Source organism: Arabidopsis thaliana (assembly GCF_000001735.4).
Source record: "Arabidopsis thaliana chromosome 1 sequence".
Taxonomy (NCBI): domain Eukaryota; kingdom Viridiplantae; phylum Streptophyta; class Magnoliopsida; order Brassicales; family Brassicaceae; genus Arabidopsis; species Arabidopsis thaliana.
Window position 1 is genome coordinate 3,185,487 of NC_003070.9, and position 27,987 is coordinate 3,213,473.

At 37.3% G+C, this 27,987-nt stretch overlaps 9 protein-coding genes and 3 long non-coding RNA genes across 25 annotated transcripts; 6 read left to right on the top strand and 6 right to left on the bottom strand.

The window, feature by feature from the left end:
* Window positions 1–1,955: 1,955 nt before the first annotated feature.
* AT1G09812 (multidrug resistance protein) lies at window positions 1,956–3,368 on the top strand. The gene is made up of 2 exons (NM_148452.2): window positions 1,956–2,591; window positions 2,969–3,368. Exons 1-2 carry the CDS (start codon window positions 2,331–2,333, stop codon window positions 3,092–3,094), a joined length of 387 nt encoding a protein of 128 aa, NP_683293.1. The 5' UTR covers window positions 1,956–2,330; the 3' UTR covers window positions 3,095–3,368.
* Window positions 3,369–3,814: 446 nt separating this feature from the next.
* POLD4 (polymerase delta 4) lies at window positions 3,815–4,756 on the top strand. Its single transcript, NM_100855.4, has 2 exons — window positions 3,815–4,154; window positions 4,371–4,756. Exons 1-2 carry the CDS (start codon window positions 3,974–3,976, stop codon window positions 4,562–4,564), a joined length of 375 nt encoding a protein of 124 aa, NP_563854.1. The 5' UTR covers window positions 3,815–3,973; the 3' UTR covers window positions 4,565–4,756.
* An 11-nt stretch (window positions 4,757–4,767) lies between these two features.
* AT1G09820 (Pentatricopeptide repeat (PPR-like) superfamily protein) lies at window positions 4,768–7,002 on the bottom strand. Its single transcript, NM_100856.3, has one exon. It carries the CDS (start codon window positions 6,926–6,928, stop codon window positions 5,108–5,110), a length of 1,821 nt encoding a protein of 606 aa, NP_172453.1. The 5' UTR covers window positions 6,929–7,002; the 3' UTR covers window positions 4,768–5,107.
* Window positions 7,003–7,081: 79 nt separating this feature from the next.
* On the bottom strand, window positions 7,082–9,558 carry PUR2 (Glycinamide ribonucleotide (GAR) synthetase). Its single transcript, NM_100857.4, has 4 exons — window positions 9,177–9,558; window positions 8,691–9,064; window positions 7,805–8,335; window positions 7,082–7,716 (listed from the first exon to the last, which is right to left on the bottom strand). The coding sequence occupies exons 1-4, from the start codon at window positions 9,448–9,450 to the stop codon at window positions 7,297–7,299; spliced, it is 1,599 nt and encodes a 532-aa protein (NP_172454.1). The 5' UTR covers window positions 9,451–9,558; the 3' UTR covers window positions 7,082–7,296.
* A 674-nt stretch (window positions 9,559–10,232) lies between these two features.
* Window positions 10,233–14,917, bottom strand: SK41 (shaggy-like protein kinase 41). 11 transcript variants are annotated; one of them, NM_001331859.1, is made up of 14 exons: window positions 14,697–14,917; window positions 14,550–14,617; window positions 13,895–14,137; window positions 13,675–13,767; window positions 13,528–13,587; window positions 13,170–13,442; window positions 12,957–13,031; window positions 12,466–12,522; window positions 12,257–12,397; window positions 12,110–12,160; window positions 11,745–11,840; window positions 11,214–11,297; window positions 11,029–11,131; window positions 10,233–10,716 (listed from the first exon to the last, which is right to left on the bottom strand). In NM_001331859.1, the coding sequence occupies exons 3-14, from the start codon at window positions 14,036–14,038 to the stop codon at window positions 10,628–10,630; spliced, it is 1,266 nt and encodes a 421-aa protein (NP_001322593.1). In that variant the 5' UTR covers window positions 14,039–14,137; window positions 14,550–14,617; window positions 14,697–14,917; the 3' UTR covers window positions 10,233–10,627. The 11 variants fall into 11 exon arrangements, with proteins under 11 accessions (NP_001322593.1, NP_001318967.1, NP_172455.1 ...); NM_001331857.1 differs by having other exon boundaries at window positions 13,895–14,208; NM_001035936.1 differs by having other exon boundaries at window positions 10,338–10,716; window positions 13,895–14,133; window positions 14,697–14,805.
* A 1,281-nt stretch (window positions 14,918–16,198) lies between these two features.
* Window positions 16,199–18,664, top strand: XBCP3 (xylem bark cysteine peptidase 3). Its single transcript, NM_100859.3, has 5 exons — window positions 16,199–16,779; window positions 17,223–17,458; window positions 17,559–17,699; window positions 17,785–18,216; window positions 18,303–18,664. The coding sequence occupies exons 1-5, from the start codon at window positions 16,362–16,364 to the stop codon at window positions 18,387–18,389; spliced, it is 1,314 nt and encodes a 437-aa protein (NP_563855.1). The 5' UTR covers window positions 16,199–16,361; the 3' UTR covers window positions 18,390–18,664.
* On the bottom strand, window positions 16,788–17,288 carry AT1G04737. The gene has a single exon (NR_138767.1). It is a non-coding gene; the product is annotated as an other RNA (long non-coding RNA).
* On the bottom strand, window positions 18,530–19,925 carry PUP16 (purine permease 16). The gene has a single exon (NM_100860.3): window positions 18,530–19,823. It carries the CDS (start codon window positions 19,799–19,801, stop codon window positions 18,650–18,652), a length of 1,152 nt encoding a protein of 383 aa, NP_172457.1. The 5' UTR covers window positions 19,802–19,823; the 3' UTR covers window positions 18,530–18,649.
* Window positions 18,823–19,852, top strand: AT1G04743. Its single transcript, NR_138768.1, has 2 exons — window positions 18,823–18,952; window positions 19,022–19,852. It is a non-coding gene; the product is annotated as an other RNA (long non-coding RNA).
* A 167-nt stretch (window positions 19,926–20,092) lies between the features above and the next one.
* On the top strand, window positions 20,093–23,228 carry AT1G09870 (histidine acid phosphatase family protein). The gene is made up of 11 exons (NM_100861.4): window positions 20,093–20,431; window positions 20,625–20,712; window positions 20,792–21,085; window positions 21,200–21,358; window positions 21,478–21,618; window positions 21,734–21,790; window positions 21,891–22,029; window positions 22,123–22,227; window positions 22,334–22,524; window positions 22,682–22,723; window positions 22,812–23,228. The coding sequence occupies exons 1-11, from the start codon at window positions 20,331–20,333 to the stop codon at window positions 22,956–22,958; spliced, it is 1,464 nt and encodes a 487-aa protein (NP_563856.1). The 5' UTR covers window positions 20,093–20,330; the 3' UTR covers window positions 22,959–23,228.
* On the bottom strand, window positions 23,226–27,982 carry AT1G09880 (Rhamnogalacturonate lyase family protein; the record flags this gene model as incomplete). Of its 4 annotated transcripts, NM_001331861.1 has the most annotated exons (15): window positions 23,303–23,599; window positions 23,682–23,814; window positions 23,891–24,164; window positions 24,245–24,386; window positions 24,478–24,568; window positions 24,657–24,763; window positions 24,845–25,000; window positions 25,083–25,253; window positions 25,362–25,623; window positions 25,698–25,814; window positions 25,899–25,964; window positions 26,049–26,173; window positions 26,348–26,493; window positions 26,632–26,716; window positions 27,929–27,982. In NM_001331861.1, the coding sequence occupies 15 exons, from the start codon at window positions 27,929–27,931 to the stop codon at window positions 23,342–23,344; spliced, it is 2,136 nt and encodes a 711-aa protein (NP_001322797.1). The 4 variants fall into 4 exon arrangements, with proteins under 4 accessions (NP_001322798.1, NP_001322797.1, NP_172459.1 ...); NM_001331860.1 differs by lacking the exon at window positions 27,929–27,982 and having other exon boundaries at window positions 23,226–23,599; window positions 26,632–26,786; NM_001331862.1 differs by lacking the exons at window positions 26,632–26,716; window positions 27,929–27,982 and having other exon boundaries at window positions 23,342–23,599; window positions 26,348–26,456.
* On the top strand, window positions 27,326–27,525 carry AT1G04747. Its single transcript, NR_138769.1, has one exon. It is a non-coding gene; the product is annotated as an other RNA (long non-coding RNA).
* Window positions 27,983–27,987: the final 5 nt, after the last annotated feature.

Consider the following 27,987-nt stretch of genomic DNA (forward strand, 5'->3'; position numbering starts at 1 on the left):
GTAAGTTCACCTAAGCCTCCACTATTCTCTAAATGCCAAATTTTCTTTTTAAATAATTAGGTCCCTAATTAATTATTAAAACGAATTTTATTCACCAACTCCAGTTATAGTAGCATATATGATACAGTACCAGCATATCACAATTCACAATTGTATCAAACGTTTCTAGTAACAAGAGTGTTTTCTATTGTTTTAACCGTAATACCAAGAACAAAACAAAACGCTGTGTGAGTTTAGACATTCGTCTCATGTGCATGGTTATATAGTCTTATCTATAGGTCAGAGGTCTCTCCGCTTTTGCCGCAGCTAGCTAAGCTATTTTCTTTCCTTTGAATAATTGTTTTGCGTATAATTATTTTGTTTTGAGAAATTCACTCGATTGCGATAGATTTGGGACATCATTGCCAACTAGATGCATGTGTTAAACTTTTTGGCATAATTTTCGAATTGCTGAAAAAGCAGTTGTTAGAGATTTAGATTTTCACCTAACTTATAAGGTTCCACTATTTTTTACTAAAACTCTATTTAGTTTTCTTACATACACGATGATATCAAATGGCGTTTATTGTTAGAGCTATTCTCAATTATTAATCCACAATTATTGGTGAAAGGGATTCATATGATTAAACTCTCGTGAAACTCCTAACGTTTATTTGATGAAATCTAGCTAAGTTCGTAATAAGAACATGTGAACATATAAAATATAATTTTGATCACTATTCACAAAAAATCATGTTCGATATACATGATAAAAATGTTATTGATGTTGTTATATTACGGCAGAGCTATACATGTATAGTTATGAGCAGTGTCATTGGTCATAACCTAGCAATGAAAGACAATTTTGTCCACAAAATTCAACACCTTTATTTTTCGAAAGTAGAATCTCTTTAACATTATGTGCATTTTCACTTAAAAATAAAAACTGTTATTATTTTATTGATTTTCTTGAGTGTGCTATTTAAGTATTTATTTATGGCCTCAAATTGCTGAATGTGCAAATTAAATAAAGAAAATATTTGTTTTTCTACTTGTTCTTTATTTTTTTTTGGACAAATTTGTACTTGTTCTTTTAATTAAGAACTTTATGTTGCAGACGTCAAAGAAAACAAGAACTTTAAAATAGAAGTTTTCTCGTAACGTAGATGAATTATGTATGTTCATGCAAATGTGTATAGAGATACGTAGGTCTACATTAACATTACATATACTAAAGTGTATAGAGATATGTATACTGATTAGGGTTTTGACAGATTTGAAATGAAATGTTCAATTACCGTATAAAAGTGGGTTTAGCTGCAAATTATTATGCATCATTGTTTCCTTAATTAGGATAACTAATTGAAATCTTACTGTGATAATTAATTCACAAAACTAAGGGTAAATTATACAACGCTTTTATTAAAGCAGCCAATAGGTTCTCTTTGTTGTTCTTTTCTGATGACACGTAGACCCCATCTTCACTTATTATTGTGAAATAACAACAAAAAGATGTCACACTATAGCTAGTAAACACCACAAAACTTGCATAGCAATTTCTTAAAGTAGACACTAGACAACGAATACAGTCCGTATAGGATATACTGTGTGTTATTACTTTAAAAAGGAAAGAAAAAGAAACAGTTGATATACCTTTTTCTTTACATTTGCCAATATACCAACTAATATTGTATACAACTCAATTTCGAAAGGTTTAACGTACGAATCAACTAATTATTAATTAGGGTTGTAAATTAAGTTCTAAATCCTGAAGTTGTCAGCAAAAGACAGTGAAAGTCCTGAAGGGGATGAGATCATAGGAATAAAGGACCAAGATTCATGTCTGTTCCTACTACTTAGGGACCATTATTACACTAACTCTCTGTTAATTCTCCTTTTCATACTTTTATCTATAAATATATATATATTTATCAATAATAACACCATTTTGTAAGTATATATATATACAACTCATTATCAACATAGAACAGAGTGTGTTTTGTTTCTTCTTCTCTGCTCTGCTTTTCTCTTCCTTCACATACAAACAAAGGAATAATAAACGAAAACGATGTCGTTGATTGCGTGAATATATCTCAATTCTTTTCTTTCTTTTCATAGATCATCGAATTTCCAATTGTCAATTTTTAACTTGATTCTTGATAAAAGACTCATCTGTTCTTCTCCACGTTCTTGAAAACAAAACAGAGGAAGAAGAACAATCTGAAGGAGTTCAGGCTCCTGATTCTTCTTTCTCCAGTTCGATATTTGTTCTAAAATTCTCCAAAGAGTTAAGAAGACTCATCGACTTCAAATCAAGGAACGGCTCAAGATTCGCATGCCACAAGGAGAAAATGAACAAGTCAAGCTCATGGAGCATATACAGTCCCAGAGAGGGAGATAGTGAAGGGCCATGGAGATCGTCAACGTCGATGAATGCGATCTCATTTGGGTTTGTAGCGACGGCGATACTCATCTCCATGTTCTTGATCATGGCCATATTCGAGCATCTCTTTAGGCCTGAGAATTCTTCATTTGATTCACCACATCAGATCAGACAAAGACAGAGAGATGGGTCCAGTCAGTTCCAGAAACTTGCTGATCAAGCATCCATGGTAAGCACAAAAACAATTAAAAGTTATTAAAGCATTTCTCAAAAGAATTTTTGTCCTTTTTATAAAGCCGAGCCGCATTAACTTGCCACTGTTGAGTTTAGTTTTTCGTTTGTTTCTGCAAAATAAAATTGCTTTTCTTTTCGGTGCAAAAACCTTTGAAAAGTCGAAAACATTCGTCAAAATTAATACAAAAAATATAACCCAACTTTGGAAAGTGAAAAGCAAGACACACAAGTTGTAGTTTAATTCTTTGCTTTCATATAGAATATTTTTTTTTCAAAACATCTTTACGTACTTGTAGAATTGTTCTTTGTTTTATAGAATTAAGTCGCAATTAACTTGTTTTAAGTTAATGATAAGGAATGTAACGGTGGCAGGTTCCGGTGAGTACGGTGGTGGATGTATCGGTAGTGATGCCAGGGGAGAAGTTGCCGTCGCACATAGCTTTGCCGGCTCCGTTACCTTGTCGGAGAGAAGGCATTCATTGGCCTCTCCGCCTCTAAATATTACTATAGCTATTTTCTTCTTCTTCGTCTTCTGTAATTTTTATTTATTTATTTCTGACTCATAAAGTAGATTAGTATTCGTAATATATTTCAATATGCATTCCCGTTACGTGAATGATCGGCCAAAAAATATTTCCTTTTTTTTTTTTTTTTTTTTTTGTCAAAATAGATACTCATTGTAAATTTAAGATTAAACTTTTGTAATTATGCTTTTTAATTAACATTTTATGTCTAACTAATCAATTTGGGATAAATCACTTTTAGAAGTTAGAACCAGAGTTTTTAATAGCTTAAAAAGTTAAAATATACTGTGTATCCAATATAATGAAGCTCCATTACAAAGAAAGAGATTTCAACCCCACTATATATATACTAGGTTCAAGTGTAGTGACATAGTGTTCATGAGTACGTGTAGTGTTGAGTACGACAAAGTTGAATGATTTACGCCTTCACATGTATTATCAACAGTTAAATTCCAAATGTAATAAAGTTATGGGACCATAGTTCAAAACTTTTTATTTATATGGTTTCTACACAAGTGGAAACAAATTAAGGATGAAAAAAATCCCAATTAGATTTACATAGAGGGATTCTTGATCTTATTTCGTATGGTGCAATATCATCCTAGATTCAGATGTAACTTACAGGATTTTAAAGATACAGTATGATTTCTATCAATTTTTCTTCTCGAATTCGAAAAGTATAAGATACAATGGGCCGATAATGAAGCCCATTACTATCAGTGGGCGGATTTATAAGGCCGAGACAAAAAAGGCACCTTTTCTATCAATCGTCGCGTAGAAGCTAAAGGAAAGCTGACTCAAAGATTCAAAATTTGAACTGCAACGAGAGAGAGAGAGAAAGAGAAAGGAGGCTATGGCGACGACGGCGAAGAATTTGAAGGGTTTCTACAAGCAGACTAAAAGCAATATCACCGGAGGTATCTCCAAGTCCAAGCCTTCTTCCCGGAAAGTGGCTCCCAAACACGCGGCGGCTCAAGGTTCTGATGTTACCCAGCCCGCCGCATTGATTTCACACGGCTCCGTCGATCTCAACGGTACGGCTTTTATTTTCTTTGTAAATTGTAACTTATTAGTTTTTTTTTTCTATTGATGATCTGATTCCTTATTCATGGTCGAAAATTAGGGTTTAATTTTCCAATCCCATATGAGATTTAGGGAACAATCGAAACTTGGCATTTTATTAAGTTGACTTGTTGTGATTTTCTTCTGACTGATAACATTTTGTGGTATTGTCGTGTTTTAATTAACAGAGGATTATGACAAGGAGGAGGAGATGCTTAGACAATTTGACATGAACATCACTTATGGTCCGTGCCTGGGTATGACGAGACTTGATCGATGGGAGCGTGCAGTGCGTCTTGGGATGAACCCTCCCAATGAAATCGAGAAGCTTTTGAAGACCGGGAAAGTCCAGCAAGATTGTCTGTGGCAAGGTCGTGTCTAGATAGGTGTTCTTTAATCCTTTATCTATGCCCTTGTATGATCCAGTACGAGTTGCAAAACTTTGTCTGTTGTGGATGGGATGTTTGGTTCAGTCACTGGCTGGATCCACCCCACATGTAGTGTCCTCGATGTTTCTAGTTTCAGGCGATAATGTTAAAACCTTGGTAATGGAATGCATCTTGTTTATTGATCGAAGCTTCAGTTACTCGTATAATCTTATTATCACTGACAAACTTCTACAAATTCACTATGGTGGTGTCATGTAATTACAAGAACAGTAAAGTTACAAGATCTGAACTTTCTCTCAGTTTCCAAATGAAGCTGAATCATATATATAACCCAGGAACCTGTGGGCATAGCAGAGAACTACACAATCCAGTATAACGCCATATAATCTAGGAAGCTTGACTGGTCTCTGATAGAACAAGATTCTGCAGGGTCCGGTTCTGTGAGAGAGAGAGATTGAATTATGGTGAAATCAGGAAGCACCGTGGAGCAAAGCAAATCATGCATGAAATTGCTTCTCATGATGGCCACTGAAAGATTAGGATTTGGTAGAGACGTTGAATAGATGCCCTTCAATGTCTGGGACGAAACCTTGATCTACCATTTCTTCTTTAACTATCTCATAGGTTATTCGGTTCGGGACTAGACCTTTCTCTAACATCTCATTCAAAAGCATGTTTGCATCCTCCAACTTTCCCTTTTGAGAATATCCTTGCAGAAGCACATTATATGACGCTACATTCATTCGCAACCGTCTTTCTTTCTCCATCTGTGTCCTCATGTTCGTTGCTGCCTTCAGATTTCCTTCCTTACAGTAGCCTTTCATCACAATGTTATAAGTCAGATGTCTCGGTTTCAGCCCCATCTTTGACATTTCTTTCAAAAGCATTGCTGCTTTTCTCGATTCACCTTTTCTGCAATATCCCTCCATTAGTATGTGAAACGTCACAAGGTCAGGAAGTCCTTTACTAGTCAACTGATCAAAAAGCTTCTTAGCTGCTTCTATGTTACCGTTTCTACATAGACCAGCAATCAAGCAATTATAAGTTCCAACATCTGGTACAATCCCCTCCCGCTCCATCTCTTCTTTCAGTGCAAAGCCATCATCGATTTTGCCTAACTTACAATACGCATCGATAAGCATGTTATACATTCTAGTAGTGGGAACAGCTCCTTGGCCTTTCACTGAGCCAAACATATCAAGAGCTTCCTTCAGCATATCGTTCTTGCAAAACCCATTTATAAGAGCATTGTAAGTAATTAGGTTAGGCTGCACACCTGCACTTACCATCTTATCGCGCATACTAATAGCCTCGCTGATCTTTCCTCCATTGCACAAACCATTTATCAATGAATTATACGAGATCACATTCGGTTTCACGTCTTGATCCAGCATCTCTTTAAACACCTTCATACTCCCCGGAAGGTTGTCATCTTTCCAGAACCCATCAATCAATATATTGAATGTAGTCAAGTTCGGAGACACATCATTCTCCACCATTTCCTTCAAAACCGCGTCTGCTTTGTACATTTTCCCATTTCCACCAAGCTTACAATACCCATCAATGAGAGTGTTGTAACTAACTACATTTGGAGAACACCCATAAACTTTCATGTCCTCCATAACATCCCTAGCTTTATTCATTTTCCCAGTTTTGCACAACGCATTGATCACAACATTGAAAGTGAACACATTTGGTTGAATCTTCCTCCTAATCATCTCCTTATACACATATTCAACATCAGCAGAACGATTCTCCTTCAACAACGCAATCATCAAAGGCTTACAAGACAAAGCCGACAACTTATACCCATAATAACCTGAACGCTTAAACGCCTCAAATCCTAACTCGAATCTCGAATTATTCGCATAAGCTAATACCAACATATCAGCTATAATCGAATTGACACAAACATTGTCACACATAGAGATTGCATGGAAAATCGAGTGAACTTGATGATCAGATCCATTTCTCACAAACCCATCAAGGAAAGATCGGATTTTTGAGTACCTTTTCGCATTGGCAAGAGAATGCAAGAGCTTAAATGTGAGCTCAAGTGAAACAGAGATGTCACTGTTCTTCACTAACCAGGAATAGTACCTGAGACACAAATCTGGGTCAAGCTCAGAACTTATCAACTGTCGAAACAGCTCGTTAGGGTTTATGTCTGTCACATGAACTCCGAGCTTTGACCAGTGCTGCTTCTCTATGAGATCAGCGATGACAGCTACGTCATATCTAGGTGGGCAAGGGCTCCCGGTGATGGTAGATGAAGAAGAACAGAGTCTTCTTAAACCAGAGACTCCTTTTGTTAAATTCGAGTTTTTTCTACTTACGGCTAAGGATTTGGGGAACATTGATTCGTGCTGGACAGGAAGGAGACTTGGGATTTTGAAATTTAGGGTTTGTGAATTTTGCACCCACTGGCATCTCTCTCTTTCGTTTTATTTTCGACCTCAAACTTTACAATATACAATTTCAGATGTTTCTTTGCGAAATTTTACGAAACTACCACTGAAACTTCGTAAAGATCAGAGTGTCTGCTGCTTCCTAAGTTCATCATTTGTGCTTTGAAGTGGATTTGAGGGGTTTAACCTACATTGCTTATCTTGACACAAATTATGTAAACAAAAATGTTATTTTGAATCATCTCTTAACAGATTGGAGTGAGTTTTAAGTTTTTGGATTCTTGGTTTACAAGCCATTACAACAAAATTCCTTCTCATCACTCTTCTTTGGTCGCCACTTGTTTCTGGCGAAGAGCTCTCCAACCAATATCATGCCTAAAGAAACCTCCAGGCCAGTTGATCTGTTGTACTGCCGAGTACGCTCTTTCACGCGCCTCTTCCAAGTCTTTACCCTTCGCCGTGACCCCAAGAACACGTCCCCCAGTTGCTACAACATTCCCCTCTGAATCTAGACCCGTTCCTGCGTGGAAAACCTTCACTCCAGGAGCAACTCTTTCAGCTTCTTCAAGGTTTTTGATGATTGATCCTTTCTCATAAGAACCAGGATAACCATTGCTTGCCATTACAACCACCATTGCTGAATCTTTTGACCAATCAAGTGATACACCACTTAGCTCGCCTTTACAAGCCGCTAGCAAAACTTTTGCTAGGTCAGACTCTAGACGCATCATCAATACCTGTATTTAAGCAATAATCTGCATTGTTTAGAGCAATAATCATACCGAGACTAAACAAGGTTTTTTCAGAAAAGGTGGCGTTTCTCACCTGACATTCTGGATCTCCAAACCGTACATTGAACTCAATAAGCTTAGGCAAACCGGATTTCTTCTCGATCATGAGACCCGCAAACAGAACGCCGACAAACTTACATCCTTCTTCAGCCATTCCTTTAACAGTGGGATGGATTATAGACTCCATCACAAAATCCTGAAGCTCCTTGGTCAAGACCGGTGCAGGAGAATACGCTCCCATGCCGCCTGTGTTAGGACCGGTATCTCCATCTCCAACACGCTTGTGGTCCTGAGCAGATTCTAGAGGAATGGCGTTTTCTCCATCCACAAGTGCGAAGAAGGACGCTTCTTCTCCCTCGAGAAACTCCTCAACGACCACCTGACATCCTGCAGAACCAAACACACCTTTGACCAGCATAGAATCAACAGCTTCAAAAGCCTCCTCTAGTTCCATGGCAACAGTGACTCCTTTTCCAGCTGCTAATCCATCCGCTTTAATCACAATCGGTGCCCCTTGTTCTTGAATGTATTCTTTCGCGGCAGATGCATCAGAAAATGTTTTATACTGCATTTGAATTCCATTCAATAATACCGTATTAGCCACATCAAATTGGAATCCTTAAGATAATATCAAAGCTACGAATCTGCTACTACTTTTATTCCACCGATTTACCGAGCCCTCAACCACATAGCCAACCAAACCATAGTACACCTAGCACTCACTAACCGCTCTCTAACCAACTCACAACAGCTATAACCTGCTACATTAAGTACTAGGCTAGATTAAAGCAGACCTATAGCTAACAGTTGAACACTTCAAAGCTTATAATCTTTACATAGCAACCTTATGGATCCTAACACAGCAAGGGAAGAAATTGGTAACCATCAGGGATAAATGAAAAAGAGAAAGCGACGCAAACCTTAGCAGTAGGGATATTGTACTTGTGGCAAAGATTCTTCATAAAGTTCTTGGAACCTTCCAAAGCAGCAGCTTGAGAAGAAGGGCCAAAGGTGAGGATACCGGCCTTAACAAGGTCATTAGCGAGACCAGCAACAAGAGGCACTTCAGGGCCAACAACCACTAAACCAACATTCCATTTCTGACAGAAAGAGATGACAGCTAAACTGTCTGATATGTCAAGGTCAGGTACACAAGTGGCATCTCCGGAACTGGATATACCGGCGTTTCCAGGTGCGCATAACACAGAATCACAAGAAGGAGACCGCTTCAAGGCGTGGCAAAGGGCGTGTTCTCTCCCTCCTCCACCAATTACAAGAACATTCACTCTCTCTTCTGCAGAAATCGAAATCGATATTACTATATAATCAATGGCGTTCAAATTCGATATCTTTACAATAACATTCAACCAAGTTTGTTAATTCATAATGAGCAAAAGGGTATTTACCAGAGCCGCCGTTACCGATAGAAAGAGACGGCTGAGATTCTTCTGAAACGCATCGGAGCAAAAAAAGGCGTCTTTGGATTCGGTTCGAAGAGAAACGAGAGTTACTAAGGACGTGATTGGTAGTAGAGAATTTGAGAGGAGCAACAAATGGAAGAGAATTGGAGGAGGCGAATCTGAGGGAGAGAAGAAAGGGTTTAGTTGGGTTGTTGTTGTTGGAGAAGAGATTGATAGAAGAAGATGAAGGATAGCAATTAGATGCACACAACGACGACATGGAGGGAGACTGTCAAAGTAGAGGACTCTGGACTCGGACCAGCGTAGACAAGGGTTTAAAGTGGTTCCTCCCTTCTTGTTTTTGAGTTTACTTATTTTTTTGGTAGTTAAAGAATAAATACCAAATCAAATCGTGACCAATAAAACATCTTCATTGTATGTGTAATTTTGTTGTCTATTATTATTTGTAGACGCCGGTCCTGATAAGGCCCAATACAAAATAATTTTTTCTTTAATGAGTTTTGTTGATAAAAGTTAAAAATTAAGACTAAATCCTATAACTTTTAGAAAATAAAAAATAGATAAATTTAAAAATGGAGACTAAATATTAAAATTTTAGAATATAGGATATAGTTTTGCAATAACAAATTTTTTTGGAGGCCTAATTTTGTTACTAAAAAGCTTAAACTTTTGGAGGCCCAATACCCATGTATCTTGGGTCAAATAATATTTTTTAATTGATAATCACATTTAAGAGGAAGAGACTTCAACTGTTTCGACCAAACATCAAAACGTTGTCGGATCAGCTACTGGATCAAGATTCAAGAGAGAAAAGAAATTTAAACTTGGTGGGTTTGATGGGCTGAAAAGTTTTAATGTTGTTGGGCTGAGATTGATCCATGACTCTGTCATCTAAAACAGGTTTTGTCTGAAGTTCTGAACCTTTGTTTATGTTATGAGGTTTTCCTTGATATATACTATACGGTTCGCCATGACTGAAATATTGCTTCTGAGCTTTTGACCGGTAAGTATGAAGTACCAAATTCACGATCTGGAGGAAGACACGGCTATTTTCACGAAGGAATCGGTTTGATTTTCACAGAAACACAATGTGCAAACACATGAGCGGCAAAGTCATTAATTTTTAGTTGATTTTTCTTTTCTATTTGTAAAACTAAACGATGCAATTAATTTTGGTTAGTAATTTACATGCTTTAAAACAGTTTGCGATAGATAAGGTTATATGGTGGCCGTGAAACAAACAAGTGGTCTGTAACCAGCAAACCTCAAGTACTGTTTGTATTCATGCATCCTCATCGACATATAACCAACCAAACAGAAAAAAAATAAAGAAAAAGAACTCACCAAAAACAAAAGCCAAATGGCTGAAAACTGGCTGCTCCAAATATTGATATCAAGAGAGCTTGCTTATACAGATGCAAAAACCGATAAGCGTCTTACGAATGCAAAGCCATGAAGAGGTTCTGCTTACGGGCATGCTCTGGGACAAGCCTGTTCACGATTTCAGGAGGTATGCCAGATAGCTCTGCAACAACACATAAAACCTCAGTTCATGATTTTGAAGTACTGAAAGTTAAGGATGACAGGTTCATGTCTATGGAGAACAAAGTGTTTATATATTTTGCTTAGTAATCATATATTTCAGAGGCCACAACGGCACCATACTTGTTCAATTTATTTAGCATCCTCAATATTCAAAGAGCATATACTAACACTGAATGATGTTTATATGTATTACCAATCATGAACACAACGCAACATGTCAACAACTTAACGGAGCATACTACATATGTTAGATCTCTTAATAGGCCCAACAAGAAAAATAAGGGAACTGTACCTTGCGGTTTAAAGTTGAAAAGTGGAGGAAGTGGTCGGCCATTGGGAAGACGAGTGTTTGGGTCCCTTAGCTCATCAAATAACGGATGGATACAAGCTTCCAACTACAATAACACCAGAAGAGTGTTTTTAATGAATTTAGATCATTAGATGCTAATATGGAGGGAACGGAACGAATTAACTTACAGCTGTACATCTCAAATTGGGGGAATATTGGAAGAACCTACAAAGAAGATCAACTGCTTCTGGTGGCAAACGTTTTTGGAACACCTGAGCATAAATAGAATATTCATGCAGTAATAAGGATTCAGAGAGAAGCGAAGCTCAAGGAGATAATTATCACTGAAGTCAATTAAACCTTTTTTTACTATGGGAAAATAAAAAATCCTAGATACAGCTTAATGCAAAGTGCAAACCACCAAGTTGTAGAATGTCAGAGAACAAAATCCTGAAAACCATTTCCACCAGAGAGAAATACTCAAACTAGAACTAAAGCCACAATCATTTAGCCAATTGTTTTCAACTCTACCACAGATAGTTTTATAAAGCAGAGGAAATGACAACATTAATTTTATTTTTGATATTTACTCTTGAATGATTCATACTCCAAACCATCACAAATACCAGAACTCCTCTTTGAAAAAATGCATTCACCAACAAAACCACTGATTAAAGATTATTCTGGTAGGTGATAATCAATAACATTAGAAGGCATACCTTGTGCCATGGATGAGGTTTTATCTGCGGAAACTTAAATTCTGTATAGTTTGGATTCATGCACTTGATTTCTTCCCTTGTTGGTGTACCTAAAACCTGCATGACATATCAAAGCAAATGAAATAAGAAAACCAAGGTTTCCTCGAAATCAGACTGAGCAATCCAAAGGTTACTGCTTTCTTCTATACTGAATACGAACTCAACAATAGACGTAACAAATTGTGATGCCTAAGCCTAATAATCATTCAGATATAAAGTTGACAATCTGCACCTGTCTGCTACGTAAACAAAAGTTCTAAAAGAACTTATCACTTTATCAGGACTTGATGATTTTAGATAAATTTAAAGAATTAATAAAAGGCTACCTTAATGATTTCAACAAGCTGATCAACTCCGCTCTCACCAGGAAACAGAGGCTGTACGACAAATTAGCAAGGGCACAAAATAGTAAGACAAGGAATAAACTGAATGAATAGAACAACATATAGCTAATGCAAAAATCATGCTTTAACCTGTCCAAGAAGCAGTTCGGCCATCACACAACCAGTGGACCATATATCAATTGCAGTTGTGTATTCACTGGCACCAAAAATGAGTTCTGGAGCACGATAGTATCTAGAACAGATGTAAGAAACATTGGGTTCTCCTTTTACCTACAGAGAACGAGAACATGTCATACTCCAAGAATGAATTCGTTAAAAGCTGTGTCAATAAAACTTACCAACACTTTTGCACTCCCGAAATCACATATTTTTAGCTGATGCGTGTGTGGGTTCACCTGCACAACAACATCTGTAAAGTCAGATATATAAATGCATTTAAATTAACACCGAACAACTTTTTAGATAGCAATTCTAACTAGTTAGAATTTTTAAGCTCAGACATGTTACTCTAAGAACCCAGCTCAATTTCTCAAAGTTAATTTCAGAATCCAATTTTAACAACTAGCTTTCTCAATAATATAAACTCGAAAAGAGAAGCCTAGTTCCTCTGTGAAGGGAGTAAATGAAATTAAAAGTATTAAATCTCCAGGCCTGTTATAAACATACATCATGTCAGAATCCAAACCTAGTATGACATCTTTAATGTAAATAATATACGTGTCTATTTATCTCCTGCTCATAGAGCATTCAAACAAAAATAGGTTATAGCAAAAAAAAGGTCATCTGTTATATATTCCTTTCAAAACAGGGAGACGCAAATGGAACTTGCCAGCAGGTTTTGAGGCTTGATATCACGGTGACAAAGACCAAAGGAATTATGGATGTAAGCAAGCGCCCTGCAAATCTGTCACCATTAACAGAAACTTATCAAAAATGTTTGAAGAAAACCCAGCGGATTATCAATCTGGCATGCATTTACAAATATTATGAAGCAAAAACTACAAAAAAGATTAAAAAAGGTTCAAATGTAGGAAATAGTTACCTGATAGGTGTAGAGTTTAACATATATCAATGGCATCAGCTGGTTTGTCCTACTATAACTTCTTGCAACACGATTGACGGTCTCAGGCACAAATTCAAGGACAAGATTCAAATAAACCTCTTCGTTGTCTGTTCTTGAGAAAAAGCTATGCTTTAAAGCAACGGCATTGGGATGGTCTAGCATCTGCATTATTTGTAGCTCCCTGTTCTTGTAGCGTTTGTCTTGTAGAACCTTCTTGATGGCAACAACCTCCCCAGTTTCCCTACATTTAGCCTACCAAAAGGAAACATAAATGTGCAGGGGAATGGAGCCAAATCAATAGAACGAACATCATGGGTCTTATGTTAAATTAGCTCACTTGGAAAACCATGCCAAAGGAACCAGTACCAACAACATGTTCTGATATGTAACTGACTGTCTGCCAATCCAAAAAAAATCTATATGAGAAACAGTTAGATAAACTACATTACCAACTAACACATACAATTATCCATAACCATCCAACCTGTCTTGATTGACCATTTCGACCACGGAGTGTGGTTCTAATCACATGACCAGGCTCAGCACCAGCCCCATCAATAATATCTGGTTCACTATCCTGCAACGTAACGAAAACCTCAGACACTGTAACCAACTCCATAACATATATAAGCTCAGGATAAAGAAGTGAAGCTAAAAAACAGTTGAATAAACATGAAAAAAAGAAGAAGCAATGCAAGACTTACTCTCTCATCATCGGTCTCTACTTTGTCCCTTATCCTCGTCTCAGCCAAATCTCTGGTCAACCAATCGACAGAACTAGAAGAGCTCTTTAAACCTTTGGCAGATCTCGAAGTGCCTACTCCATTTCCCAGTCCAGAGGATGCCATGATATATATTCAGAAGATAACACGTACTACTAGTAATTGATAGCATCATAAACCCATGGTGATTTCTTGGTGTCCCATCCCATCAAAGAGCCGATCTTCCTAGTAGAATTTGTAGGCCCATTTGCATTAAATAAGGTGTGTTATTATATCTCAAGTATCTTGATCATTAGCTAAATCATGAACACATACAAAAAAAAGTAAACTTGTGTAAGCACTGATGAACTTTGAACTAGTGGTGAATTGATACACTGTAAAACCTAGCCCAATAGAGACAGATCAGATCTACTGCCGACTAGAATTGATTTGAAATCGACAAGGTTTGGTTTGAAAACTGAAATTCTATAGCCAAAAGCAGCTCAGAAAATCAGCAAAACAGTTACTAGTACCCAGAAGAACCCTAGTTCAACAACAACTCAGAAAAAAAGCACATTGAGAGAATAAAGAGCGAAACTTTGGAAAAGATTCGCAGTGATATGATTAGGTAGAAGAGTAAAATAAAAATGATCATCACCTTGAGCTGTCGTGAAGAAGAACTGAAACCAAAGTCAAGCATTTGACGATTGTCTTTTCTTCTTCTTTCTTCAATTGAAGAGCTTCACATAAATATATAAAATAGAATATTTCTCGGTGAATGATCGGATTGAGAAAAAAGCTAAACCTTTAGATTCTTCAAGCGTTAATTTTGTTTTCCCAACTTCTTCACACCTTCTTTGTCGATTTCTATCGTTTTGAATCAAACGAGAATATGAGACGACAGCTCATCATTATAAGCATCATATATTAATCTTTTTCTTATATTTATGTTTCTATAAGATTTTTATTTATGCTTAGTTATATATTTTTTCCTTCAAAAAATTAATTAGACCTTGTTAAAATTTCATACTATACTTTTTAATGGATGTCCCCAAATATCATAACAACTGGAACTCAATTTTCAAACCTCAGCCTACCTAATTTTTGTAACCGGATATTCAAACTTTTTGGTGTACAACTTATTTCAACTATAGTGGAAAATTTACAAAAGAAAACAACATTTTGTGATTACTAGAAATCGCTTCAAATGTATGTTTTTGTCAACACATTCGAGCCTCCACTCCAAAATGCATCTATATGGGATTTATATTCTAATATGTGCCTTTTGATTTTTGAGATACGATAAAACAACAATATATTCTTGGAATTTTCTAGTGAATTAAAATACTGTTGTAGGGCAAAAAATAATTTCAAAAAAATAAAGCCACTTTCGTATTTGCTGGTTATTATATAGTAAAAGTCGCCTTTACTTGTCGACAGTTAGGTAAGGCTTAACACATCACACTTCTTTTTGTGTGTGTGGCGATGGAGATTTTGTATCGGGTTTTATTAGTGATATTAAAGCTTAAGGATGTATTTTTTTTATCTGCAATTGGTTTTATCATAATATAAGCCTTCTAAATACGAAAAGATTGATCAAATACATTCCCGTTTTCACAAAAGTGAAGTTAATTATTTTTGCTTTGGTGAGCTCTCTCGAAAATACACGTTAGGCATGCACATTGCTTTGGTTACTACTACTCTCTGGTCTCCGCGTGATCTTATTTACTAATTAGAATAAGCAAAAAAGGGCTAAATGCAATAAAGTCGTAAGTAGGTCCAAAGTGTACTGCTCATCAGCCTACACAAATAGGGAGTGGTGGTCTTATAACCTAAAAAGGCTAAAGTTGCTTTCTTTTGCTTAATAAAGTATCGTAGATATATTACCCATTTAACAATGATTTTAGTGTTGACCAAACAACAACAAAACAATGATTTACGATAGTACTGTGTGTATGTAGTTGGATTGGAAGCTAAATGTGTTAGGCTTTTGATTGCCATTGGCCTCTCCGGCCCGGTCCTGAGCCCGTGAATGATGAGGATAATACTGACAAGTCCGCATTTTTTTTATTAAACAAACATTCAAATTTTGATAATGATCGTTTTTTTATGTTAAAAGGCTTTCATGATAATGAACGTACTTATTAACATTACATTATGTTTGTAATGCATATTTCACAATATGTATAATTAAATTTAGCAATTTAAAATTTTCTGGTGGCAAAGTTGTGGATAATTCTAGCTACATCCCTCCTATTTACACACGTGGTTCACTTCTTCTGCCTCAATCATTTTGTTCGGCAATTTTTCAACGCCAAACGCTTTTTGTTTAAAACGCCAACGCAAAACCAGCGTTTTGTAATCTTATTGGCTAAATCTCAAAAGAAATGGGAAAAAACAAATCTCCAGGCTATTCCTTATTTCTAGGCCAAAACTATCTCCACGATTCTAACAAACAAAAATTACAGAAATGTCAATGTCATCGTCCTCCTTTATCTCTCTCACTTTCTTCTTCCTTCTTCTCGTTTCTTCATCGTCATCTTCCGATGACATCTCTGAGCTATTCGACGACTGGTGCCAGAAACATGGCAAAACGTACGGTTCAGAAGAAGAGAGGCAACAGAGGATTCAAATCTTTAAAGATAATCACGACTTCGTTACGCAACACAATCTCATCACTAACGCTACTTACTCTCTCTCTCTCAATGCTTTCGCGGATCTGACTCACCACGAGTTCAAGGCTTCTCGTCTTGGTCTCTCTGTTTCCGCTCCGTCGGTGATAATGGCTAGTAAGGGACAGAGTCTCGGTGGTAGCGTAAAGGTTCCAGATTCTGTTGATTGGAGAAAGAAGGGAGCTGTTACTAATGTCAAAGATCAAGGAAGCTGCGGTATTTGATTTAACTTTCTTCTTCATCAAAATTTCAGATTTGATTGGAGTTTATAGTTCAGCGACTTAGGATGTGATTCAAGAACTTTAAGATTGGATTTAGATCGGAGAAAGTCTTAAACTTTAGAATCTTTGATGGTGCAGATTCATCTTCTGTGGTTATTTAGTACGTATGCTACAAGAAGACCAATCATGACGTAGTTTGTCACACTAATCTAATTTTGCATCTCTTTTTGTCCTTTTTAGGAGTATAATAAGAGAAAGTATGCGAGTAATATAGTGATTGAACTTTTTAGGAAAGTCTAGAAGCAATTATCATTGTATCTTTTATGAAAGTTATTGTTTCATAGAGTAGGCAATGTAGGAATTTGGTCTCAGAAATAGTAAATTTGTTCTCAGATGAATCCATAGTTGATTATTTGAGTTGATGATGATTATTTATAGGGGCATGTTGGTCGTTCTCGGCGACTGGAGCTATGGAGGGAATTAACCAGATAGTAACAGGAGATCTCATCAGCCTCTCTGAGCAGGAACTGATTGATTGTGACAAGTCCTACAATGCTGGCTGTAATGGTGGTCTCATGGACTATGCTTTTGAATTTGTCATTAAAAACCATGGAATAGACACAGAGAAAGACTATCCTTATCAAGAACGTGATGGCACCTGTAAGAAGGATAAGGTATCTGTTTAGCTGTTTCTCCTTGTTTTAATTTCTCTTCCCTGTTTGTTTCCTTGATCTTTGACATCACTAACTTACACAAGTCTCTTTTGTTCTGCAGTTGAAACAAAAGGTTGTGACAATTGATAGCTATGCTGGTGTAAAATCAAATGATGAGAAAGCGTTAATGGAGGCTGTAGCGGCTCAGCCAGTTAGTGTTGGCATCTGTGGAAGCGAGAGAGCGTTTCAGCTATATTCTAGTGTAAGTTGTAAGATTAGTGATCAACCTACTCTATTTTCTGAATGTTCAACGTCTCATTGTTTAGAAATTTTACCTTTTGATGCAGGGAATATTCTCTGGCCCGTGTTCGACATCATTGGATCATGCTGTGCTCATAGTAGGATATGGTTCACAGAATGGTGTTGATTATTGGATTGTGAAAAACTCATGGGGAAAAAGTTGGGGAATGGATGGGTTTATGCACATGCAGCGTAACACTGAAAATTCAGACGGCGTTTGCGGAATCAACATGCTTGCTTCATATCCCATCAAGACACATCCAAACCCGCCTCCACCGTCCCCTCCTGGCCCTACAAAATGCAACCTTTTCACGTATTGTTCATCTGGAGAGACTTGTTGCTGTGCAAGAGAATTGTTTGGTTTATGCTTCTCATGGAAATGCTGCGAGATAGAATCCGCTGTGTGTTGCAAGGATGGTCGTCATTGTTGTCCACATGATTACCCTGTTTGTGATACAACCAGAAGTCTCTGCCTTAAGGTATTTTAGCTGTGGATATATGCATACTGATCACGATGCCTACTTCTATGTTTTGTTGACTGATGAAGCTATTTCTTTTCTGACAGAAAACTGGTAATTTCACTGCGATCAAGCCCTTCTGGAAGAAGAATTCTTCAAAACAACTTGGCCGATTTGAGGAATGGGTTATGTGAGAGAAGTTTTACGCACATGTTACAGAAAATTCAAACTCATCCATACAAAAACCTCGTAGATTCGATTATCTGCGAGGGGATTATTTGTAGCTGTTATTGAGATAGATATATACGATATCATCACGGATGTATTTTTAGTCTCTCATTTGGATGTATACAACTTCTGAGTCAATAAAGGACACTTGCAGGACAAGCACAGTATTTGTATCTGCAAGACACATAAAGTAATAAGAGTATCATCTATGTATATTATAGAGAGACTAAGCTTCACTGTTGTTGTTCTCTCTCTTGTTCAGTTCTGCGATCTCCTTCTTCTTTTTTGTGTGCAGGGAGTAGAAGTAAGAAGCTAGAGCCAAGACCGCCCCTAGCAAAGCACCTCTTCTCTGCCAACCAAATTCATCGTCCATGAAATCAAAAGCCAACACAACTAGCAGAGCCACAACCGGTGAAGCACCCATATGAACAACATCAGCGAATAAACCGGACACCAAAAGCACCAAACCTAACAGCCCGACCGCCCAAACCTGCCAAGAGAGAGCCAACCCGACCAAACTCAGAATGTAGTAAGTCTTCCCTTTCTTAAACCTCTCGCTGTCGCCTTTTAACTCCTTAAACTCACCACTCGCAAACAGACCCACAGTGCAAATGAGTGTGGCGATGAAGGAAACACAGATTTGCATCTCCAAGACCATCCGAAAGACCTTCTTGTTACCATACCTCTTTGTCTTCACCAACACTTTGTCGAATCCGAGCTGCATTAAGCACAGAGACAAGGAGAAAGCAAGAGTAGGGAATATGAGTATCAACCATGCCTTGATGTCGTAAGGATCAGTTTCATCTTCATTAGGGGTTCCAGCAAAGGCAGGGCCACCAAAAAAGTCAGCCCCAAGAGTGAAGATTATCGATATGATGATCCATCTGTTAAACTTGAGACGGTTTATGAAAGCTGAGAAGAGGGAGGTGAGTATCAATTGAGTTGATAACAAAATTCCCCATCCTACGTATAATTTCCCCAGCGCGTATAACTTGCTATAAACAGAGACAAGAACACCAAGAGAAACGTAGAGCGAGAGAACTCGAAACCAGCCATTGTTTGTTTGATTGGAGACTGTTTCCGGGTTTGGTTTTGGTGAAGAAAGAATGAAGAAGAATGGAATTAAGATCGGAAAGGCAGCGTTTTGGATCAGAGCTTGTGTCCATGTCCCTTTGTATTGTCGGTCTTGATCACTCTCTGATCGATTATCTTGGACGTAGAAGAAGTTCAACAGAAGCATGACAAGAGAGTCTCCGGCAAAGATCAAGAAACCGCAGATAAAAACAGAGATCCACCATTTGCGTTGATTGAGCTCCAAGGATCGAGGATTCTCGCTCATCATTTGGCCGCGTGGTTCTGGACCTTGAAACTCTTCCATGAGTCTCTGCTTCTTCTTCTTCTTCTTCTTTGGATTGTCCAAATATGTATATAAAGTAATCTTATAAACCCTAGAGGCTGGAGCTCATTCTCATGATTGTTTAACGTGCAAACACACATTTTAATCTGGAAAGATAAAGAAGAGACGAAGTCTTGGTCACGAAATGGTCATGCTTTTGACTCAACGTTGCTTGATTAGGTCTCATCACATTTTTCTAATGAGTACATTATCTGTTAAGATTGGTTATTATATGATATCAAAGAGCATATTTGGCGGCAAAGGAGAAGACAAAGACAGCTAACAGGTTTAAATCGGTCCAACCGTAAAACCGACTTCAACCGGAACTGAACCAAAAAATTACAAAAATCTTGGAGATCCAAAAGACTTAAACCAAAAGACGTGTGAAGGGTCAACACGTGGCGTGAAAGGAGCAAACTCGTGTGAATCGAAGCAGTGGAACAGTGGCTTGTGGCTTGATTAATCGGAAACTTGAAAGCTTCCTCCTGAAGGAATTTAGAAAGCGTGAGAGATGGCGACGAAGACTGTTTGGATCATACTGTTGTGTCTATTTGTTGTTTCCCAGGCAGATCAGGGTTTCGATGTTCGTCATCACCTCTCCACCGTCACCAGGTTCTTTCTCAATCCTTCTTATTTCGTGGTTCCCGAGGAAGTTGAATTAAGAACAACACTTTATCATCTGGGTCTAATTGGTCCGATTGCTTGACAACATTGATACCACTTTGTCAGAAAAAGGTGGAAATTTGTGTTGTTCTCTTTAGCGAGGTCTAATTATTTTTTGGGGGAATTTGAATTTGGTGTGCAGATACTCTACTTCGAAAGATGTTACCCAAAATTTGATTGAAGGGTCGAATGTTCCTAGTGAGTGTACACCTATCCACCTTAACCTTGTGGTAAGCGTAGTTTATTTGGGTTAAATGGAATGGCAATGAGGGAGAATAAAGACTGAAATAGTGGTTTTTGACATGTTAGGCTAGGCATGGAACTCGTTCTCCGACCAAGAAACGATTGCGGGAATTGGAAAGTTTGGCTGGTAGGTTTAAGGAACTGGTAAGAGATGCAGAAGCTAGGAAATTGCCTTCAGACAAAATTCCTGGATGGTTGGGACAATGGAAATCTCCTTGGGAAGGAAAAGTGAAAGGTGGGGAGCTGATCAGGCAAGGGGAGGATGAGTTATACCAACTGGGAATTCGGGTTCGGGAACGGTTTCCTAGTTTGTTTGAAGAGGATTACCATCCTGATGTCTATACAATAAGAGCTACGCAGGTTGGTGGATTTTGAATCTTTTTATGTCTGTTTCTGCTCAGCAAAATTTGAGATGATGTGAACGCTAGAATTTGGTTGCAAGCATTGGCCTGAAATGTTTAAATCTCTTGGTAGATTCCTAGGGCATCTGCAAGTGCTGTAGCATTTGGAATGGGGTTATTCAGTGAGAAAGGAAATCTGGGACCAGGCCGTAATAGAGCATTCGCTGTCACTAGCGAAAACCGTGCCAGTGATACAAAGTTGAGATTTTTTGAATGTTGTCAAAACTACAAGGTATAGTTGATTGAATGAATCTAAATATATTTTTTATTGTAGGCTCATCCTCGATATAGTAGTCGCTCAGTTTATTCGATTCTGAGCATTTCTTTCCTTTACATGGTCTATGATTGCAGAGCTATAGAAAAGCTAAAGAGCCTGCTGTGGATAAGCTCAAGGAACCTGTTCTGAATAAAATTACAGCTTCCGTTGCAAAGAGATATGATTTAAAATTCACGAAACAGGACATTTCTTCTCTCTGGTTTCTGTGCAAGCAGGTGCTTCTTTCTTGCATCTCGTTTTAAATTTCTTATACACACCTTTCAGGACGCTACAACACCTACTTCTCATCATTAATCAATTATAATGCTAGATTTGTTTTGAAATCTACAGGAAGCATCATTGCTTAATGTAACTAATCAAAGTTGTGAACTTTTCACGCCATCAGAGGTACAAGTTGCTGTTTATATATTTGTATGCGTTTTAAGTATCCTGAAGCTTGTGGATTTAATGCTATAATGCTAGTTATGTGTAACACAATCATCTGTAGGTTGCTTTGCTGGAATGGACAGATGATTTGGAAGTGTTTCTCCTCAAAGGTTATGGAAATTCCTTGAATTACAAAATGGGAGTTCCACTTCTAGAAGATGTTTTGCATTCAATGGAAGAAGCTATCAAGGCCCGGGAAGGTAACCTCAAACTTTAACCAAGAAATAATGAACGATTTGTTTGTCATCGTAGACACCAGATCTAATTATTTTTCCTATTCAATTATCATGCAGAAAAGCTCCCACCTGGAAGTTACGAAAAAGCAAGGCTTAGGTTTGCACATGCCGAAACAATAGTTCCCTTTTCTTGTCTTCTTGGGCTTTTCCTTGATGGATCTGGTTAGTCTATCAATTTCACCTCTCTCATACTACCCCACTTGTGTTTTTTGTGAACATATGATTCCTCTCAGTGCTTGTTCTTAAAAAGGTCTTAAATGTCTTACAGAGTTTGAGAAAATACAGAAGGAGAAACCTTTGGAACTCCCTCCACAGCCTCCCAAAACCAGGGATTTTAGAGGCAGCACCATGGCTCCTTTTGGTGGGAACAACATTCTTGTCCTATACAGTTGTCCCGCAGAATCCTCTCCCAAATACTTCGTTCAGGTTCTGCACAATGAGCATCCTATTGCAGTGCCAGTAAGTTTCATCTAACTACTAAACGCAAACTCAATTTTAGCTCGATCTTAGTGGCCATTGAACTTCAGACATAACTTCTAGAATTTTAAGAAATGACTTGACTCACTTTTCTGTTTTGCCCTTCTTCCGTTTCCTAATATCTCTATACAAATTTCAGGGTTGTGATGGAAAAGATTTCTGTCCTCTTGAAGATTTCAAGGTATTTTGCATCTTTCCCTCTGAATTTTCCTACCATTTTCATTCTATACCTACCCTTGCATGAACTTCTTTTATCTTTCTTATTACAGGCCAAAGTGGTAACTCCTCATCTAAAGCATGCTTTTGACAACCTTTGCAATGCTGATCTAAATGACCTGAAACAGAAGCCTGCATCAAGTAAGTTATCTATACTGTCAAGTTGGCTGTTTGGGTCAAGCCACGATACCGAGCTCTAGTTACTACACAGCTCTTCTTACATACTGGCTGATTACAGTTTGAACCTGAAATCACACAGAGCATTGTTGTCTGTTTTTTTTTTTGTCCCCTTGCCACATTTGTGTTCTAGTTAGTTCAATCCGCTAATCTGAAATATTTTGATTTTGATCTCTGAATCTATTTCCATACTTGCTTGGTAGAAACTTAAAGCTCTAAATTTCAGATCTGGTACATCGATCAGTTTAAGGACTTAAAGCTCTAAATTACACTCTATGTGTGGATACAAGCCCTCTTGGACTAAAATTTGCAGTAAACTTTTGATATAAAGTACCAATCGAGAAAATAATCATTATATCTATCTGTATATTAATCAATAACATTATAAGGAAAACTGAATACAACTCTATGATCTAGTAATATAATTGATGGAATCAGGATATTCAAGACGAATATAATCATACATGAGTCCTTGAAAAGGGCTTGTGGCGAGCGCTTGAGTTAGATATATGGTGTTATTTCCCACGTGAAGAGAAGCAGCAGGAACATTCACACTATATAACCAATATAGTCCATGAATACCATGCCTTGCGATTGTATTATCCCTTCCTATTTGCTCTGTCCTAAACAATGGAGGGTCTGCAGAAAGATCGTTCACCCGAACCTGCAAAAAGATTACCAAATAAACAAATGAATGTTTTCACTTTCATAGAGAAAAAAGCGTCCATGCAACTTGAGATTCGCACCTGCAATTCTGCTACGTTTGATGTGGCTAAAGCGATTCGCAGTTTGAAGTTTCCGGTTACGTTTTTCATTTTATCGTCGAACTGAAATCTGATCTGCCATGTTGTACCTTTATATCCTCCATTTGCTTGCTTCCTACAAATCCAATGTTTATACTTTAACAAAGTTTCATAATGGTAGTGTTTTGAATTTAAGTTGGTCACAAACTAACCTTGTAACTTGCATGAAGAACCAGTTTTTAGAGTAGTCATCAATATCAACATTGTAGACCATATCTTCATCGGGGTACAGTTCTGAATAGCGTTCCCACAATCCGTATTGTCGATATTTATCAGAATGGTTTAAGTATAGTTTGTTTACAAAGCTTGGATTCGGGTCAGGAATGTAGAACTCTGCAGCGCTTCGGTCTGGTACACCGATTTCCCATAGAGTTGAACCGTCTCTAGGAGGCTCATACACTAAGTCTCCTAAGCTAATCTTTGAGCCTGTTTCCAATATTTCACTCTTTCTTAGTCTTGTATCTATATATGAATTAGTATCGTTGTGGTATTAGAAGTGTTCGAACCTGGAGAAATGTCAAAAACGGTGTCGTTGTGGTAATCACCGATGAATCCCGGAGCAAATGCATAGAGATTATAACGACCACTTCTCACATTATTGATAGAAAAAGATCCATTTTCGTCTGCTTTAGACCAGAATTGATAACCCTGTCAACGTAATTAAGACCAAAACTTATAACTAATCTAATTGTTAACTAACAAGAGGGAGAATGAATATATGATAGATTAAGGAAGTTACTTTGCATTCTCTTTGCCATGAGCCAACATCTCCTGGTGCAGCCAAGCCCACATAGGAACCATTTGCAGGTATATCCTCACTACTTATGAATCTGTTACAAAACCAAACTATCCACTTAGGAATCTGTTATGTCAAAAAAAACGACGTAGATTCAAGAGATAATGAAGCAAGAAGTGTACCTGTCTCTTACGAGTAATCTACCGCTAACAGATCCTCTTTGGTCAGATGCAGGAAAATCATCTGAAGCGGTGAAGTTATAAGGCCACTTTTCTTCTTCAATCTTTGTCTGAAACAACAACCAAATCTATTGCTCAGCTCTTTTGTTCTTACATATGAACATGAACATGTGTGTAGATGTATGACTAACCTGGTTCTTGGCTTCATGCCAGAGCAAGAGAGGATCAACTCCTTTAGGAAAAGAGTTGAGATAAATGAAGACAGGTCCAAATACTTTCTTCCATGCTTCACCGTTTTTAAAACTCATGATTAGGTCTGCTCCAACATAGTGAGTGCTGTGAAATACCTGTTTCCATTTCACACACATCAACTATCATTCATCTTCTATTCAAATTATGCGATATATGACGAAACCTATTATTTCTTACCGCAAGGTTAGTTGGACCGACATGGGAGCCTAGGAATTGCTTGAGAGGCCCAGCAGAACGGAACTCATTGCTTGGAGTGATTTGCCAGAACCCAACTGAATCATTTGTGCTTATCCATCCATGAACTTTTATGTCTTTACTCTCCATTGAGTACTCATACTTGTCATCCACCTATAAGATGAATCAACTTTAATACTCTGTTTCCTCTGTTTTGATTCCTCTGTCTTTTCAAATTGAAATGGATGGCTTAGATGTTTTCTATAAAGAATTCAAATTTACCTCTCCTTTAAACTCGGGCTCGATAGGGTCAAGAAGTTGAACTGCCTCGGGATAAGCAAGAGGCTGACCACGAGGCGGAACCCGATCATCTGGCACAGGCATGTACCTTTGCCTGTCATCTGAAATCGCCATGTAATGAAATTTTTTCTTGTTTAGCTTAAATACTAATCGCATATTATCGAGTTCAACAGCGGGCCATCCTTGTAACCGTTCGAAGATGGCGTAACTGTAGAATCCGGACGAGTTTTGCAGCATTACAAACCTGAAATTAACTCATGTCTCATCAATATAGATCCCAAGAAACTAAAGATTTTCTCTAGATACTAACTTGACTACCTCTTGTCTATATTCACTGGAACAGCCGTAGTTGAAGATGTATTCCATGTCCTTGTAAACGATAGCTCTATTTTCTCATCGTTCTGTGTAATCACTTCCATCTTTGTTGCTTCAATCCTGTAAAGTAATCCAAGTAAGTCTCACTTCACATTTAGGTCATATTAATTGGTATAACTAAACATAGACACAACAACCATATACCGGTCTAGTGTGCCTTTGGTCTTTTTAGCCTTTTTCCCAGGGAAGTTCCACACTACGTCCCAGTAACTACAGAAATCAGATCAATTAGAGACTTAAGAGTTTAAACACTCAGAACAGAGCAGTTAGATACATAAAGATATACATACTTACCCTCTATCATATTCTTTGTTGGTGTAGTAGGCGAGCACATTGTCGATACCATTATACTGGATTCCGGTGACGAAACCCTCAGGATTTGATAAAGTTAATTGTAAAAATCTATTCTCCATTACCACCTACAAATCATCATCATCACTTAGGGTTTCTTAAACAATTCACGTGACTTGCATATCAAGAAAGCCACAAATTATGAGCGTAACGGTTTAATTTATGAAATAGGTCTCTCTAGTTGTTAATGAAAAGCTATTTAAGAATCTTGATTAGTAAAAATATGTATAGAGACGACGTACATATCGATCTTGGTAATGTAGCTGCAAGACTTGTGTTGATTCTGGCTCAGGAGTTTGGTTTTGGCAGAATGCAATTTCAAACACAGACATGAACATGATCAAAGCAATAACCCATCCTCTTTGTTTCAATAAGTGTCTCCGATAATCTATTTGTCACCAAACATGCATACACACATACGATATCGTTTTGTTAGGAGTTAGGTTCTTATCACTTATCATGTTGGTTAAATTTTTTCAAATTTAAAAAAACAATATTGTAATGATGTTTATTCTCTGATGCGTACCTTTTGTCGTCACGAGCTTGAACACATGTGAAGAGAAGAGAAACATGATGAAATCAGCGGATTTGTCTTGGGGCTTTCTCGAAATCTGTCCACAAAATGTAATAAGACAAACGAAGTTGTAGAGACGAGGCAAGTAAGAAAGAAAGAAAGAAAGAAAGAAAGAGTCCTTGTTTTATATTATGACAACATCATTATATAGGTTTTCAACTAATAAGAATCTTTTACTCATACAAAAACTTTGAAGTGGGACAATGACAAGAGGCAAAAAGTAAAACATAAGAACATGTGAACTGATAAACAGAAACACAATTAAAAAAAAAAGGCAAAAAAAAGGAGAGAAGCAAGTTAAGTGCTGCTTTAGGCAACATCTAAAGTTTTCTTCTGCTATAAACAAAGAATTCCGTTTTTGTCTTATGGTAAAATACCTTTTTGGCGTCTTGTATATATGCATTACAAATTTATAATAAGATTAATGGATATTGAACAAATAATTCATCAAGAAATATTACGATCCTCGCGTAGAGGCATGAAACAAAACTCGTTCTAGGGGTTAAGCATAAAAAACCTAAGACATGCATAAGCGGAGAAATTCAATAACATAGTATGTATAAGCATATTTTATGATATAAATTACTCAATGGTTTTGTTTTTTTCCCTGATATATATTTATGTCGTAACTCATGCAATAATACATACATTAGTAGTATCACGTGATGCGATTCGTACAAGGCAACCACTCCCAATAATCCATATTGCTTTTCTTTTCCCAACAATATTTAGCCTACTCGGTAGATTTCTAAGGAAACTACGTACCTAACCATCATAACATCCGACTTACCTGAAAGTGGTTCGGCTTCTTGAAAGTGACACCACTCAATATTTCGTTGTATTCTTTAATACCTTTTTTGTTGTTGTAAAAGTATAAAAATATGTAAAAATATGCACACGAACAGGAGAGGGAATGTAACGAATGTTGATGCTTGAAGCAAAAGTTGTAGGCGGCTACTTGGGTGGTTGATTTGAGTTAGGGAAAGCACAAACATACATACATTCATATAAAATAACACATACATGTAAGAAGAGATATATAAAGACTTTTAACAGAGGTTGTTCACCAGATGCTTACCCATATCTTTTCCAACGAACACTTTCACGGGTTAAATTTTTATTCTATTTAACAGAAAGAACAAAAAAGAGTCTTTTTCGATGAGACAATCAAATAGATGAATAAACTACATCTCTCTATTTTTCATATTTTCTTATATCTATACCAAAAACAAACCATAATGTCACTTACCATTCAATAGTCGTTGATCTGGAGTCTGGAAATTTTTAAAATACAAACAGTGAAAAGAG

Excerpts from the sequence above, each read along its gene's own strand:
- AT1G09812 (NM_148452.2), top strand. The coding sequence starts at position 2,331 with ATGAACAAGTCAAGCTCATGGAGCATATACAGTCCCAGAGAGGGAGAT. Across the intron at positions 2,592-2,968 it reads TTGCTGATCAAGCATCCATG|GTTCCGGTGAGTACGGTGGT; the intron begins GTAAGCACAAAA and ends TAACGGTGGCAG.
- POLD4 (NM_100855.4), top strand. The coding sequence starts at position 3,974 with ATGGCGACGACGGCGAAGAATTTGAAGGGTTTCTACAAGCAGACTAAA. Across the intron at positions 4,155-4,370 it reads CGGCTCCGTCGATCTCAACG|AGGATTATGACAAGGAGGAG; the intron begins GTACGGCTTTTA and ends TTTAATTAACAG.
- AT1G09820 (NM_100856.3), bottom strand. The coding sequence starts at position 6,928 with ATGTTCCCCAAATCCTTAGCCGTAAGTAGAAAAAACTCGAATTTAACA.
- PUR2 (NM_100857.4), bottom strand. The coding sequence starts at position 9,450 with ATGTCGTCGTTGTGTGCATCTAATTGCTATCCTTCATCTTCTTCTATC. Across the intron at positions 9,065-9,176 it reads TATCGGTAACGGCGGCTCTG|AAGAGAGAGTGAATGTTCTT; the intron begins GTAAATACCCTT and ends CGATTTCTGCAG. Across the intron at positions 7,717-7,804 it reads TTGGAGATCCAGAATGTCAG|GTATTGATGATGCGTCTAGA; the intron begins GTGAGAAACGCC and ends GCTTAAATACAG.
- SK41 (NM_001331859.1), bottom strand. The coding sequence starts at position 14,038 with ATGGCATCCTCTGGACTGGGAAATGGAGTAGGCACTTCGAGATCTGCC. Across the intron at positions 13,032-13,169 it reads TTAAACTCTACACCTATCAG|ATTTGCAGGGCGCTTGCTTA; the intron begins GTAACTATTTCC and ends TAATGGTGACAG. Across the intron at positions 11,841-12,109 it reads AGCTTGTTGAAATCATTAAG|GTTTTAGGTACACCAACAAG; the intron begins GTAGCCTTTTAT and ends TATGTCATGCAG.
- XBCP3 (NM_100859.3), top strand. The coding sequence starts at position 16,362 with ATGTCAATGTCATCGTCCTCCTTTATCTCTCTCACTTTCTTCTTCCTT. Across the intron at positions 17,459-17,558 it reads GCACCTGTAAGAAGGATAAG|TTGAAACAAAAGGTTGTGAC; the intron begins GTATCTGTTTAG and ends TTTGTTCTGCAG. Across the intron at positions 17,700-17,784 it reads CGTTTCAGCTATATTCTAGT|GGAATATTCTCTGGCCCGTG; the intron begins GTAAGTTGTAAG and ends CTTTTGATGCAG.
- PUP16 (NM_100860.3), bottom strand. The coding sequence starts at position 19,801 with ATGGAAGAGTTTCAAGGTCCAGAACCACGCGGCCAAATGATGAGCGAG.
- AT1G09870 (NM_100861.4), top strand. The coding sequence starts at position 20,331 with ATGGCGACGAAGACTGTTTGGATCATACTGTTGTGTCTATTTGTTGTT. Across the intron at positions 21,791-21,890 it reads AACTTTTCACGCCATCAGAG|GTTGCTTTGCTGGAATGGAC; the intron begins GTACAAGTTGCT and ends AATCATCTGTAG. Across the intron at positions 22,030-22,122 it reads AGCTATCAAGGCCCGGGAAG|AAAAGCTCCCACCTGGAAGT; the intron begins GTAACCTCAAAC and ends ATTATCATGCAG.